Source organism: Sinocyclocheilus grahami, unplaced genomic scaffold (assembly GCF_001515645.1).
Source record: "Sinocyclocheilus grahami isolate Dianchi unplaced genomic scaffold, SAMN03320097.WGS_v1.1 scaffold349.1, whole genome shotgun sequence".
Lineage (NCBI taxonomy): Eukaryota > Metazoa > Chordata > Actinopteri > Cypriniformes > Cyprinidae > Sinocyclocheilus > Sinocyclocheilus grahami.
Genome location: NW_015505528.1, coordinates 876,766 through 893,387, shown reverse-complemented (window position 1 = coordinate 893,387; position 16,622 = coordinate 876,766). Strand labels below are relative to the sequence as shown.

The 16,622-nt window shown below is 36.3% G+C and overlaps 1 protein-coding gene across 4 annotated transcripts in view; it reads right to left on the bottom strand.

Annotated features, from left to right (window-relative positions):
- Positions 1–16,622, bottom strand: part of fsd1l (fibronectin type III and SPRY domain containing 1-like) — a 38,873-nt gene that overhangs the window by 18,349 nt on the left and 3,902 nt on the right. For all 4 annotated transcript variants that reach the window (XM_016229249.1, XM_016229251.1, XM_016229252.1 and 1 more), the window contains exons 2-5: positions 8,942–9,037; positions 7,252–7,383; positions 1,095–1,196; positions 601–623 (exon numbers count right to left, since the gene is read on the bottom strand). In XM_016229249.1, coding sequence (XP_016084735.1) covers positions 601–623; positions 1,095–1,196; positions 7,252–7,383; positions 8,942–9,037 — 353 coding nt within the window. The remainder of the gene's footprint in view (positions 1–600; positions 624–1,094; positions 1,197–7,251; positions 7,384–8,941; positions 9,038–16,622) is intronic.

Below are 16,622 nucleotides of genomic sequence, written 5' to 3'. Positions count from 1 at the left end.
ACTGTCAGAATATATTACTATTTAGCAGTCTTAAGAATCAATGCTACTACTGCTAATAAATATTAATAAATCTTTATTTTTAAAGGAATAATCACATCTGTTTTCTTTTTTATTTTAACAGTAAACCTCTGTTGTGCAGCACCTTGTTTGCCAAAAAATAAAAGGGTTTAATTTTCATTTGATTAGGATAAATTAAATTAATGTTTTATGCCTTCATCTGATTACCAGAAAAATTAAGAACATTTTATAGAGCCCTATTATTGTTTAAAAAAAGGACCCATACAAAAAAAAGTATAGATTTAAAATACAGGCATGTGGCTTAATTTCTTTTTATTAATTCACCATTTGTAAACTGATGTTTACTGTTCATTTTTTAGAAATATCAATGGCATTTGTATTAAAACTAGATTCACTGAATGTAATCAAAAAAATCGAGAATCGAATCGAAAGCTTGCGAATCGAATCGAATCGGGACATCTGAATCGATACCCAGCCCTAACACACACACACGGGTTGATCAACAGAGCAAAACAAACAATGTGAATGTATGTGTCATGCAGTGCTCACAACCACATACAGAGAGTGGAACACATACTGTACCTATCTTTGATCTGTTTGGCAGCCTTGAGGATGAAGATAAAGAGGAAGAGAGGAAAAAAGAGCAGGTCGTTAGTATTGCCATGCAGGTAAAGTGTAAGCATGCAATTCGACTGGATATACACAAACAGAAACACACACACAGAAGGTAAATCAGGATCTTAAACATATAAAGCACAGGTTGATGAGCAGTTTAACAGATTGTTTTTTTTATATACACATTAGTTTTTAATAGATTCACATTTAATTAACAGATCATAGAAATATAGACTTCAGTTTTTTTGCATTAGCATTACTTAGGTGAAAAATCAAGTTCCAGACAATAAGTAGGATTAGTATGTATAGTTCTAGTTTAATTCTTGGCATTCTTTGCTTGCAGTTTTTAAATGAGCCACAGAAAATTAAATGGAAATTTGAAAAGACAACAAACCCAGCATTTTAATAAATTAAATAAATGAAGTTGCAAGCATCCTTTGTGAAAAACATCAAACGTCTACCTTTGTGAATTCCCCCTCATCTGTAATGTGCAGCGCATTATTAGCAAACTCCAAAAGTTCCTCTGCACTCTCTAATGCATTGGTGCTTTGGGTCTGCTGGTTCTGGAGAAGAGATAAAGGATGATCATTATTAATGATTTTGAAATGATCTGTGTTCTCTGAATATATCTGGGCTTATTTTTTCTAATTCAGAGAGTATAATCGTTTTTCTATACAAAGCTTTTCTATACTAAAATAATTACAACTGGAATGAAAATTAATAAAAACTAGAGAGATATTTTTAAAAAGCAAGTTTTGCACCAACAAAAAATGCTCCAAAAAGCCCAGCGGTTGTGTTCCTGAATGAATATATATTTCTGAACAAATCAGTTGAGTGAATTATTCAAATCACACACTCCGTCAATTGTTGAATCCATTAATTAATCTGTGTTTTTCAATAAATCAGTTTAGTGCGTGATACAACGACTCACCTATAAATACCACTTACTGTATCAATGTAACTCACTGAAAAATCCTGACCACTAAGGACCTGTTAAAACCTGAATCTACTTTGGGTGATCTGATCACAAGTGAACAGCTGTAACACATTGTCAATTGCATTTGTCTCCAATGCATCTTCAGTGACCACTTGAGCCTGGATTAAAGACCCTCATATCTGCCGTGCACAGAAACTGTCACTGTTGTTATTGAGCAAAATAAATTTCACGGCTGTGATACGAGTCATCCAGCTGTCGGTGAACAGAGTCAAAACAGCATATAGGTTGCTGTTATCTGAAATCCTTCAAGTGTGAGGTTTAAGTGGTCTGATCCACAGATTTTTGCTTTACATTTCACTTTTACTTGTGAATAAAAATGAGTTGAAGAGAAACATGACATAACTTATAAAAAGCTTTACCCTAAATATCCACTGAACTGGAAGAAATCTGCTCACTACACCAGAGGTTTGTTCCCTGACAAAGCTCCCTGAACGTCCCACACTACTGCATTCTCATGAAAACTCCTATTTTAAAAAGGGAACACAATGGAAGTAACAGATTTACTGTGCAGTGTAAGCCAATTAATTGATTAAAATGGGAGTATTCGTGACGGTGCATAACTCGGATGGAAAGTCAGTGAGCTCACATGTAAACCTACAGTAGCCTGAATGACAGCTTCAGTAATTGTAACTATAGAAAATGGTTTAATGTTATAATTTTGCATACTTTCTATGTATACTTTATTTAAAGGGGTCATGACATGAGAAATCACATTTGCCTTGATCTTTTGGCATATAAGAGGTCTTTGTACCATTAAAAAATCCTGCAAGTTTCATAGCTTAAAACGTCCTCCTTATTATAAAAAAAGCATTTATTTAATCAAGCTCCAAAAGTGCCTCGTTTTGGATCTGAAGTGGAAGATGAAGTCACCCGGACTCAAACATTTGCATAAACACTGCCTCCAGAGCAAGGCATCGACAAATAGTCGAATAGGCATCTTCTCACTAATGCCCACTGGCGTTCAGTCACTTAATGGTTGATACTTGATTACGCTGAATGCGAGTGTCGCGTCACCTCATAAGCAAAAAAGAAATTACAATCACTGCCACTATCTTGTCTACACTGGATACAGTATACAGATGCGCATTTGCTTTCTGACACACTCCACGTGCTTGAGTCTGTCAATAGGGCAAATGGAGTGAAAGAACGTTCACTTTGAAGCATTTGGTTTAAACAGCTCGTTCGCGTCTTTGTACAGATATCAGAAGGTTCCCAGCATAACGAACAAGTGGATAGTTTATTTTAATGCCATCCAGGATCGTTTCAGAGGATTGATTGGAGCATTTTGTTTTGTAAACGAGGAACAGTGTCATGGAGAGTTCACAAAGAAACATTTGTAGAAAGATGAAGCGGTACTAGATCTGACTGCAGCTGCATCGCAAACCGTAAGTAAATGATTTCATAATGCTGTGTCTGGAAATTACACTCACATGCAATAGCGAGAGGGCATTGATACTGTTTCCTATGCAATGACGTTAGCCAGTCATAACATGAGCTGATTCCTGACAAGCCTTAACCCCTTAAAGGCACAATATGTAATTTTCACCGCTAGAGGGCGCATATTCAAAATAAACAAAGAGACAAAGGCGTAGTTTGATGATGCCGTGACTGAGTGTGGAATCATGGGAGTTGTCGTCTTCATCCACACAGCCAAAGCAATCCGATGGGACTCGGGCAGAAATCATGTTCATGGATGAGCTAATGATTTATTAACGTAGTAGAATGAAGCAGGGTGAGGCTGAAAGCCGTCGAAGCGAAACGAGTGGTTTCTCGAGTGGTCTTTGGTGTTTCCATGTTTTCTACAAAACAAAACCGGAAATCGAGGGGTTATGACGTCATTGGCAGTAGGGCTAAAATGATTCCTCGAAGATCTCGAGTAACTCGAATATAAAAAATCATCGAGGCAAATAATTTGAGGCTTTTAGTCCATTTACTGTAACTATATTGGAACAGATTAATTTCTATCACTGCTGTGAACTGACCTGCATACAGGATATGAAGGATATCAAAAAAAAAAGTTTTACATACACACACACACACACACACACACACCAGTACGTACAGGGACATTTAAGAGGGTTTATTCTCCAAATAACTCTAATTTCATGTTGCAGAAAAATGTGTTTAAAAATTGTGTATGGTCTCTTGTTCTTGTTCCAAGTTACCTTCCTGTCCACTGATTTTTGCCTCTCACAAAAGCCACAAAGCCTTCCAAGAAGACAGTAAAGTCTTATGTCATGCTTGAGCTTTAGTTACTTGAAAGTTAAGTTGCACAACATAAATGCAATGTTTAGGTATTATTATTATTTCTATTACTATTATTTTGATTTATGCCTTAGTTTGTACTGTTTACCTTTTTTAAAGTAATGTGAAATAGATTTTTGTATTTTTATTTATTTATATATTTGTATTTGCATTTATATATATATATATATATATATATATATATATATATATATATATAGTATTGCTCTTTAATACAGAAAAATTACTTCTTATCCGATTACTCGATTAATCAATGGAATAATCTGCAGAATACTCGATTACTAAAATAATCGATAGCTACAGCCCTAATTGGCAGGCAACACAATGACACTATAGACAAGGTCCGTGTCACTAGTTAAAATTGCTTATTTCTCTGGATTTAAACATTCTTCGAAACATTTGGGATAATGCAAGTACACAAGTCAGCAAAATATATAACACTGTTCTAGTGGTTTTTGGATATTTTAATAAAAAAATCTTACATATTGTGCCTTTAACTGTCATGCCCATTTTTGAAAATTCACGAGAAAGTGCACTATCCAAACTTAAATTATTATAATTCATGAATCCTTTTGAATACAGACCTAAGGTTGATCTCTTTTTAAAGAAAACAATTAGCAGATTATTACAGAAGTGAAATCATTTAATAAAATGAAAGTATTAAAAAGTTATAGAAGTTTAAATTTACTGTAAAGAAAATGTATTGTATTATTTTTATTTTATTTTATATAAAATAAATAGTTAAAAAAAAAGTTAAAAATACAAAATTGCTATAAAATTAAAGCCATATGTCTGCATAAGTTGTGTTCCAAATTTGAAGTTGATATAAAAAGATATTGAGGTTCATATGCAAATTTATTTAGGCATTATACAAAAAATGGTCACCGGTTGCCACCCAAACTCCACTGAATTTTACTTTTGATGCATTTCTGTCACAAATCTATCAATTTCTCCCTCAATATAATGTCTATCACAAAATAACCACATATAAAATATGGAATCTTGAGACTCGGACCTTTCCGACGATATGCATTTTGTCAAGATTATAAAAAGTTTTAATTCTAAAAGACCGCAATACATTTTGTAAGGGGGAGGAGACCCCTACAATTTTGAAGTACCATTTCTATGGTATCGCAATGTCCGATTTTAAAATGGTTTTCACAGGATGAATTTTGAGATTTTACGAATTTCAAATGGTATATAACTTATGATGATTACTAAAACATGTGACAGGGAAAAAGGCAACGAAATAAGATTTTTTAAGGTCAGAACTCCTGTTATGATGTAGATTTGTCATGACTCTTGGTGCACTCTTGTCATAAATTAATCTATTACTGTTCCTACATAATTTGTAACAAAAAAATGGTGAAATATCTATTTAGGAGTCTTAGACCTTTCCAATGATATATAGTTTGTCATGATTACATTAGGATTTAATTGAAATATAGTGAAGTAAACTTATCGTCAAGGGCCCTCCCCTTAAAAACAGGTCATTTCAGACAGAGGGTCGGAATGAGGGTTGAAAATAATACTTTTTCCACTTTTTTTGTGCAAAAACTTTATTAACATTATAAGTAAACCTCAAGGACCATATGAAAATAATAAAACGAATCCATGTCATGACCCCTTTAAAATCTTTGTTTGTTGATGCTGTCATGAGGGCCAATATACACCTAATACAATGATAATAATAATAATGTATGTAATGACAATAATTTAATAAAGATAAATAGCAAACCATATCAGCCATCACACTGGTAATCAGTTTTTATCATTTTATAACAGTGCATCCCTAATATTTAATGTTCTAAAATAGGTTTAAAAAACTATTACGATAATAACTATACTAAGTGTACTGTCAATGACAAATATTATGACAGTGGTGTATAAGACTGATTCATGTGGACAAAAAAGTGATAAAACATATGTATAAATTGAAGAACTAGATACACAGAAAAGACACACAGAAGCTACAGATAACAAAAACCTTAAAAAGAACCCTATAAAGGTTCCTGCAGCTGTCAGTAATGAACAGCAGCTGGCATGTTTACGTACTATTATGCGGTTAAGGATGGGAAGGGTGCTGACGGCTAATCACTTATCTGAGCTCATTTCTCTCTCTGGTATTGTTCCTGTTCAGTGGACTTAGAGGGCTGGGCACAATACTGCCATTACAGCACCATGACATCACCAGCCCAACCAAAGCCAACTACACACACACTTACCAGAAACCTAAAACAAAAACACTGACTGCATGCACATGCAATCAAAGTTATGCGAAAACTAAGTCTATGATCCTGCTTGAAATATGAGCAGTGCTGGTGCTATTTTATAAGCATATAAGTACAGGGCTGGGGAAAACAATGCGTTAATTACTGTGATTAATATAGGCTCCTCAAGTCTTGAAAATAATTACAAATACATCTTTCCTGAGAGCAGGCAACTGATAATGGTGCGCAGGTGTAAGTGCAGCCAGTACAATGAAATTGCAAATGGTTTATTAAATTAGGGATACTCGGACAGATCCTAAAGTGTTGATCCTCCTAATACTAATGCTGATCTTCACATAAAAAATTTTTCGGAGGGTTTCTAATGGTGTGACAGAGCAACATCACCTGGAATTAGTTCAAACTACATAAAGATGAAGCTAAATGTGGCATCTATTATAATACGTTTACATGACGATTGTTATAAATGTATATAAATCCAAAGTTATTATAAGATTAATCCATTCTCTAATTGCCATTAATAAATGATAAACAGAAACAGTATTCTACCAATATACAGTTATGTCTATTAAAGTCTAAAAATTCATGGATAAATCGATGATTAAAAACCTTTCAATTTAAAGAGATAGTTCACCCAAAAATTAAAATTACCCCCTGATTTACTCACCCTCTAGCCATCCTAGGTGTATATGACTTTCTTCTTTCAGACAAATACAATCAGAGTTATATTAAAAAATGTCCTGTCTCTTCCTAGCTTTATAATGCCAGTGAATAGTGGTCGAGATTTTGAAGCCCAAAAAAGTGCATCCATCCATCATAAAAAGTACTCTACATGGTTCCAGGGGTTAATAAAGGCCTTCTGAAGTGAATCAATGCATTTGTGTAGGAAATCTATCTATATTTAAAACTTTATAAACTGTAATCTCTAGCTTCCGCTAACTGTCATACGCACATTCACGAGAGAGTGGCGTTCATGTAGTAATTTTCATTTTTGGGTGAACTATCCTTTTACGAGGAATCGATTTTAAATATTATTTGAATTACTTCTTATATTGGTTCTACATTAGTTTGGGGATTTACTATGTGCAAATACATGTGCCATTCCCAAAGTTGTTTGAGATAAGTTACCTGAAGCTCATGTGATTTGCGGACTGTTTCCTGTTTGATGGTGTTTGTCATACTCTCCTTCATCTCATCCAGGATGGAGTAAAGCGTGTCAAACTCCTCCTCTAAATCCGACACCACCTGTGTGGAGTTGACCTGAAACATGACAAAATTTCACTCTTAAAGTAATTAAAACCTGAAGGATTTTTATTTGCCAACCCCACTCACACCACCAGCAACTTGCAGTAACAATGTTACCTAAACGCTTTCATGTTCAAAAAGATGTTCATGTTCATGTTCAACTTTCCAATGCTACTAAAATGCAAAATCTATGGTAAATCATAGTCATGAAATAAAAAGTTGAGATGCGTATTCATAATTATGAGATAAAACATCATCAGAGACAAGAAATTTAATTTACAGACATCATAACTATGACAAAAAAGTCAAAACCATGAGAACATGGGACTCTTTCAAAAAATGCTTCATTTTTTTTATTGACATAAAACTTGTTTGGTAATGACATTTGTTACTAGCCACCAGGATTAGAAATACCTTCTAGCAACTCTGGTGGTGTAAACAAGATTTGCTGTTCTTACATTAGCTAATGTATACAGTGGAATACAGTAGGGCTGGGTTTTGACACAAATTTCACGATTCGATACATTATCGGTTATTTTGGATATATATCTGGTACTGGTACACATGCAAAATGTTCTAAAGGAAAACAAATCTCTTAACTAATGCTGTAAAATATACATGAGAGCAGGGACGTGGGAAGTAGGGGTGCTAAGGGGGCTGCAGCACCCCCTGTTTTCACATGGTTGCAAATGCAACGCCAAGTTTGTTCATTTAAATGTATTCAGTTTTAGCATTTAATAATTTATTTGTAATGATCTCTGAAATGTAAATTGTAAGTGGGCCATAATAAACCAATGTTTATCTTTATAAACATGATTCATTTTACTTGTGATGTTTTCTATATGGGATGATTAGCCTAATCCTCATGAACACGTGACGCTAGCGCGTGGTATCAGACATGAACTGTACAGAATGCGAACAAGATTAACTTTAATACAAGGAGATAATGGCGCAAAAGCGAATTTCAGATTTCTTTAAATGCCCATCCCAGCAAAAACTTTACAAAATCGGCATCCAAACATCACCAGCCCCAGCACGTGCACCGACGTAAGTGAACAAGCCCCCCCAAAATTTTTAGAATAAAAGTTACAACTACATAATATTTCTATTTCAATACGTTTTTTTAAATATAAACATTTAAATGGTGGCTGTCTTAAAAAATGTGGAGAAGATGATCAGTTCACGAGCGCCTCGCACTGCCGCTTTTATTGAACCAAGGCGCGCCGCGCTACAGCGATCACTCCACATTAAACAGCGCTAAAACGTCATTTATTGTTTGAATACTGCAATACAATGAACATAATTTGAAATCTGAGACTTTGTTTCATATTAAAAGTACCAAAGCATAATGCTTATTGCGATTTATTGGATGGGAGATGCCCTTCAATGTCCCATCCATTAACTGAAAACAGGCTAGACTAATCGATTCTTGGGATTTAAGAATCGATATCGTTTCGTAAAAATGAGAATCGATTATAATCGAGATATCGATATTTTTTACCCAGCCCTAGAATACAGTGTTGCTGAGTTTGTATATCGTAACTTCATTTTAGAGTGCTTTTAGTGTACTCACCTGAACTCGATCCAAAGTGTGATTCAGCGTTTCAATGAAATTCTGCAGTTCCTCATTTTTGTTTGCTAATGTGGCAATTATCCTCTGTAAGGCATCCTGCAAAAAGCAAACAAACAAATCATACTGATGCTCATTTAGCTGTCTCTTTGTTTTGTTGTATTTATTGTATCAGTCCTATTGCTCGTCATGTGTTCCTTTGTGCTTATTTGATTGCTGATCGTTTAATTGTCTTCAACAATTCCTTGAGAATATTTTACCTACATTAGTTAGCCTTTTATTCATGTTTCACGTGATACTAAAATTGGAATCAAGAATTGTGAGATTCCTCAGGTATCTAAATACCAGATGACTCTATCACGATTAAAGATTCTGACTACAGCGTCAGCCATATTGTTCATGCACTGATGTATCTGGGAAGGTGTAGAACAGTGCCAATTATGTTGCTAAACTGCCTATTTAAATCTTCGATAACCCATTTTTCTTTTGCGTGAACACTGTCTTACATCTTTCTACTTGCTTGACACACAAGTCTTGACGAGGTCTCACATTGCCTGGACAATGCCTTGCAATGGGGCCAGCTTTTTAACATGCATTGCACTTCTTGAACCTCCAACTCTCTTATTTCCAGTTCCAGCCCCTCTTGTTTGCACTGGTGCTATGGAGAACCTCTGAGAATTTAGCCTCTGACCTTTCTTGCAGTTATCGAAAAGTCCTTTTTTTGAACATTATGTATATTGTGTTTTTTTTTTCTCAAGTTAAACACAACATACAAAATAATCTAAATAGATAATTCCCATATACACGGCCCTATAACATGCCCCAGACCTCCAACCCATAGTGCCACAAATAAGTGGTAAATAAAATTAAACAAGAAAACAGAGAAAGTTGGATGATATCTAAGCATTCTCTATTGCAAAGTCTTTCTTGCAGAGGTCTGTCACCTCAACTTTGTTCAGTATATGAACATCAACTTCAGCCATGCTTCAGCCACCTTTACTTCTTTGTATTTTGCCATTTTGGGATATTTTTTAATTGGGACACTGATCATTCGTAGGGCTCATCCATACATTTTCAATCTCTTTCATGTTCTCTGTGAGTCAAAAACACACTACTTTTGTGTTATACTTGTAAACAGAAACAGAAAGTTGCAGAGAAGACCAGAAAAATACTATCTTCAGCAGGATGATTTAATGAAATTGTGCTATTTCAGTTATCAAGTCTAATGACCAACGGATACTTTGCTTGTCAACATTTATTTGATGACACATCAATCTCAATTTAATTGCATCCCATGTCACATCATTGCATTATCCCAAAAAAATCTATTAAGTCTATTTTAAAATTGTATATATTTTAAAATAAATATTTTAAATATATTTTAAAACACTATTCATATGCCTTGGCTATTGCTATGCTATGCTATAATAAAGCAGAGGAATTTTGACCTATTTAATATATATTCATCTCTGTCCTCTAAGGCTTGTTTATGGTGTCCCATATGGCAACTCATGTGGAAACTTCTCAGATACTCTGCTCGAGGAATAACGCTGGTTTTTATTTGCTGTGCAATACAGAAATACAATAGAGATCATCTTTAAAAAACTAATACCACCAAACAGAGATCAATAAACCCTGACAGAACTGACCCTGCATAGACAGCAACGTCCAGAAACGTAGCAAGGAGATCTGTAAAATAATCCATGTGACATCAGTGGTTCATCCGCAATTATACGAAGCTACGAGACTACTTTTTGTGCGAAAAAAAACAAAAACGACTTTATTCAACAATTCGTCTCCTCCGCATCACCCTGGTACCATTTTGGAGAATATCAGCTGGACGTAAACAACGTATGCTGTACTTTTCCTCCCACTCCTATTTCATTCCCAATAAATCATAAGCAGTGTCGCAGAACAAGGCTTTGTTTGCAGAATCTATTCAAAGTGACATCACTTTGTACATTCCCCGCCCACGACTGTTGATGGAAAAAGCTCTATTAGCATAGAGAACTTAGTTTAGTAAGATTATTACTAGACTACTAGTACAAGTACTAGACTAGTTTAGGACTAGATCTGCTAAGCACACCGCTGCTGCTGCAGAGCAAGTATGTACTTGCTACTAGGGATGGGTATCATTTACATTTTATCGATACTGATTATGTCGGACGATGTCTACAGTGAAACATTGTGATGGACGATGCAGAAAGGCACGGAAAACAAATATGGAGCCACTAAAGGGGCGGTTAGCCGCTTGCTAGCGGTAAACTGTTACATTACAGTACATGAAAGTTCACTTACCACATACACAGAGTAAGGAGAGATGACTGATACGACAATGGCGAATGATTTGCAGATACTGAGCACCACTGACATATCTAATCTTGTAAAATGTGTGGTAGGTACTGCCGCTCCGTAGTATAGAGTCCGTGTGATCTCGAATCTTGAAAGTGAAAGTAAAATGAGAGCACGCATTCGAAAGTGGTTTCAATGCCCTGCATATTAGTAGCGGCTCCCTGATGGCCGCAATTTAAATACAGTATAATTACCCAAAGATATATGTGACGAGAGGGGCGGGGCCGAGAGCCGTGGGAACGGAGCGAGGCCGGTGGAGTAAATGCTAATGCCTGCAGGTGGCACCTGCACCACTCACCGGTCTCGAGTCCCACGGAGGAGCTCCGGAAGGATAAAAGGAGTGACGACAGTGTTGGACGAGAGAGGACCAGGCCTGGACTTTATTTTGTGTGCGGCAGTCGTCCATGAGGGGCTGCCGCTTTACTTTCATTTTGTGTTTGTTTGATTAAAATATTTAAATGTTCGCCGGTTCCCGCCTCCTTCTTCCTGTGACTACAAACATTTGTTACAATATAATTGCAAGAGAAAGTATTGAAATATTTTTTTATCCCCTATCGTCAATTGGCCCAACCCTAATACTGATACGATACCGATACTGCTTATCGATACCGGTACTTATCGATACTGTTATCGATACTATTTGGTGCAAAAAGATATGATGTGAAAAGTTCTTCAGTCAAGAGCAGTGAATTATTTTTTCTTTGTGATTTATTTTATTTTATTAACATTAAAGGAATAGTTCATCCAAAAATGAAAATTGTGTCATCATTTACTCACTCTCAAGTTGTTTTAAACCTGAATAAGTTTATTTCTTCTGTTGAACATAAAAGTCATTTTGAAGAAAGTGGGTAACCAAACAGCTTCAGTGTCTTCCATATTTTTTTTCCTACTATCAAAGTAACTGTTTGGTTACCCACATTCTTCAAAATATCTTCTTTTGTGTTCCGCACAAGAAAGAAATTAATACAGGTTTGGTACAACATGACAGTGAGTAAATGATGACAGAATTTAAATTTTTGGGTGAACTATCCCTTTAATGATAATCGGCAGCATGTTTAGTACTGTTGATTTAATAGCTGCACGCACCCCTTTTTTCGCTCAACTGTTTACTTTCACTTTAGACATAACTGTGTTTATATGTAAACCGTGTGTTTTTGACAGTACTAAAACAATCAGACGATAACTAAGTTAACCAAGTAACCAGGTGCTGTTTGACCAGCCTTTTAGTCAATGCATGCTTCAGGTGTACGTGCTCCGAATAAGCACATGTCAGAACAGCACGCGAATGAAATGTTTAACCGGCAAGGCTTTAAAGCACATGCAAATAATGTACTTTTGTGATTGCGAATAAGTGCAGTGTCTCGTGAGTTTAACTCTACTGCGGAATTAACATTTGATGTGAATGTGTCTCGCGAGTTGCAGTAGGAGCTGGAGCCGGGAGACATAGTATATACAGCGCATTGCTTGAGGTAGATATTGTGTTTTGTTAGTAAATGTTTAATTATATTACTAGTGTTGCCTCCTTTGTTCACTATTACACTACTGCATATATTGCATCTGACACTGGTGTCGCTTAGATTTGTAACGTAAGCCCACACTTTCGAATGTTTCACTCTTGCCACCATGACAGATTACATGCAAACACACACCACATGTGCATGGATATCACACGCATGTCGAGCAAACATCGGCCACATCATTCAGTGAAGGAAAATGACAAGCAGCAACTTCTAATTCACCATAAACATTGAAGTATATGGAGATAAAACAATGCAAGTATCGATAACCGTATCATTTGTCCTAAAGCTTATCGGTTGTCCGGTATTGACCCAGTTACGTACCAGTCCAAAAAAATACTGGTTCTCGGTACCCATCTCTACTTGCTACAGTTAATTCATTTAGATACCGATATGGTGGCCGATATATCGTGCATCCCTAATTTACAGACAAGCTGCTGAGAGAATGTAAGAAATGCTGTATGAATAGCCATGCATAAATCCTGTATCAGATCTAGACAGGTGGAGCTGGGGGAGGTAGAGGGTTTCAGAGAAACCTGCTGCAGGACCAGCTTACAGTGAGCACTGAACATGACTAAAAAGCAAGCATGCTTCTTGGCTGTAGAATCAGCAAAGGTCAGTCAGCTTATGCCATGTAGTAAATGGTGTAATTGCTAGCAGAATGCATAAGGACCTATCAGCCATCACAATCTAAAGTTTCAAGTCTGAACAAGATATTTCTAATTAAATCAGAATATCCACAAATTAGAATGTGGTATTGTGGTATATTGTGGGCTGAACTTTATTTAACAGTTTGTGCACTTAAGGTCATTGCACACGAAGTCCAAAATTTTAGAAAGTTGAAAAATAAAAAAATAAATACGACCTCACGTTGTGTCAATAATGTTTACACACTGCCTCCAAAACTTTCATCCGCCATAAAAAAATTTCGATCGGGGTTCGATTTTCTGCATTTTTCGCATCTGTAGCAAGCATTTGGAGAGGGGTGTTTTGACAATTCAGAGCCACCGTACAAGTGAACGCCAAAATTCAGAATGGCGATTGTCAAGTTCATCCACTTAATCTCACAGCACAAAGCACTGTAAAGATCCTTGCACACTGAATTCACATTTATTTTGTAAACTTTTTAATATGTGGCTCTAATATCGCTAGCAAAGCATCAAACTGACATCCTGAAGTAAACTTTGAATCGGACTCAAGTGTGCAAGGTTTCTATGCATGATGAATTTTTAGGATGACGAATATGAAAAAACATACAAAAATTTCGGACTCAGTGTGCAAGGACCTTTACAGTGTACTTACACAAGAAAATAACTTGGATATTACATGGGTTATGGTTATCTTCAGGGTTACAACTTAGTTTTTTTTATAATTATTTAATTATAAGTACACTGATGTAAAACAGGACTGTTAAATAAAGTACAACCATTGTATTAGCATTTGTAAGATTCTGTGAGTTTAAATGCATGTACACTGGCTTTTTTAATACTTTAATACAGTCATTCCGATTTAGAAAGTGGCACTACCTAGACTATGGTCTCTTTAGACATGTTAAAGGGCATGTGCTTCACATCCTCACTGAGGGCTAAGCTGAAATGATGAAATCCTAGAACCTCTTCACACTGCTTGGCTGCAAACTACCCAAGTGCAAGCTACGCCATCAGGACAGCATCATCCACAAATAGCAGCTCAACAACATCCAGGGACTTCCAGTCTCTTAAGGTGAATTTCATCCACCCCCTGCACCTTGCCACTCTTTTAAGTTTTTAACTATATTAGCAACCTCAGCCAAGGAAATGGGTAATGACTGCCCTGTGTCTTCCATCCCAATCTTAGTGTATGCATCATATCAAACACACAGCCTTACAAAGTATTCTGTTTGATAGTGTGCGCAGTAGCTTCCAGTGTCTAGTGTTTGCACTACTTCTCTCCAGATGTTATGACCAATTAAAATAACCTTATTTTCTGCTCCTGGAGACCCACTGAGTTTAGCTTCAACTTTAAAGGTTACATATTTTACACCTTTCTGGAGTTTTATTTTAGGTTTTGATGTCCTTAAGAAGATATATTTGCAGTATAAGTACCAAAAACCATTTCAATATATTTTTACAGCTCCTTTCTCAGGAGCTCTGATGAGAACAGGTCGATTTTGGCCTAATCTTTGGTCTAATTAATATTCATGAGCCTCTCTTCTGACTGGTCTGTTGTTTTCTGTTACACCTTTCTGGAGTTTTATTTTAGGTTTTGATGTCCTTAAGAAGATATATTTGCAGTATAAGTACCAAAAACCATTTCAATATATTTTTACAGCTCCTTTCTCAGGAGCTCTGATGAGAACAGGTCGATTTTGGCCTGTCTAATTAATATTCATGAGCCTCTCTTCTGACTGGTCTGTTGTTTTCTGAGTGACGCACGGCCAGGCCAACCACAGGTAACTAGAGTCAGCCGACGTCACAGCACTAGCTGGAGGCAGCAAAACAAAAGGGAAACTAGAGGCGGCCCATTCAAACCAGTGCAGATTTGGCTACATAAGAAGCTTAAAATATCATGTTGTTGTGATGTTGGGTGCCAGAATCGACGTAATACAGTCTCAAATTAGAAATTTGATCGCATATCTGCTGCCACTGAAACGATCGTCAAAAATGCTCGCATTTGCAGCGTACACTTCTTATCAGAAAAGGTTCAATAAAGTATTGTATTTTGTTGTTATGGGCACGTCTACAGATTTCTTGCCATATGTCTATGTTTCTTGCATCTCACGACTGTCGTGTATGAAATAATGTCTGTGTGCATGTGTGTAAAACAACAAACTGACGATTTATATATTCTCATTTGTAATTGTATATACATTGTTGTGATAAATTGTGGCTGGAACAATAATGTAGCTGTTAAAATAATTGCCTGCGGAAATTGAAAAACATCTTTATCATGACTAGATAGACACGGTGAGTTTGTCTTTACTATACACGCTAGATGTGATCCACCTCATAGTAACAATCCTGTCAGATAGTCCATCCTTTGAGTGAGAGTGTAACGTTACAGGTCGGCCGATCTGGTTTTGTGGTTAAAGTTAACCTTTTCGACATGTTTCCGTGTTGTTGTTGCTCAGCAATGGCATAGGAATGCGATGTTGTCTGGGGGTTTGGCAAAAGGAGAGTGGGATGGTGGGCGGTGCTCGGGGTGGTGACTGAAGGCGGTGACGTCAACTTTTTACGGAAGTCACAATGGTTCGTCACAGCTACTTTATGCAGGCTGTGTGCATTTTACAGTGGACTGACTGTTTTGAAACTTATATGGTAGTTAAATAGCCCCTAGACCTGTTATCGTGAAAAAAGCCAGGAAATTTCAGTTTTGACAATATATCCCATATAATATGTCCCTTTAATCAAACGCACCTGAACCATTTACACAAGGTCTTTAGGATCACTTGAAAATTTGAGTTTGGTCTTATTAAACCTTGTAGGGCAATGGCTCTCCAGGAGCAAGGTTGAAGATCCCTGCCGTATTCTTTGAATTTGAGCCATCTGATGTTTTGCCACAGCCTTTTTGAGGCCAACCATAAGTCCAATTTGGGAGTCCTGTGGGTTAACCAATCAGACATATCCTGTAGCTATTTGCAAAAAAAATGTTAAGATCCACAAGAAAAGGCACAAACTATCTGTAGTGATAAATGACCATTGTGTCCCTTAGAGGAGGTGTATTTAATTATTAATGCATTAAAGCATTAATAAATGCAGTGTTAAAAGTTGATGCTGTGTGACCCTCATGGAGGACGAGATGAGCTACTGTTTCATGTCTCTGTTGTTTTCTGTCAA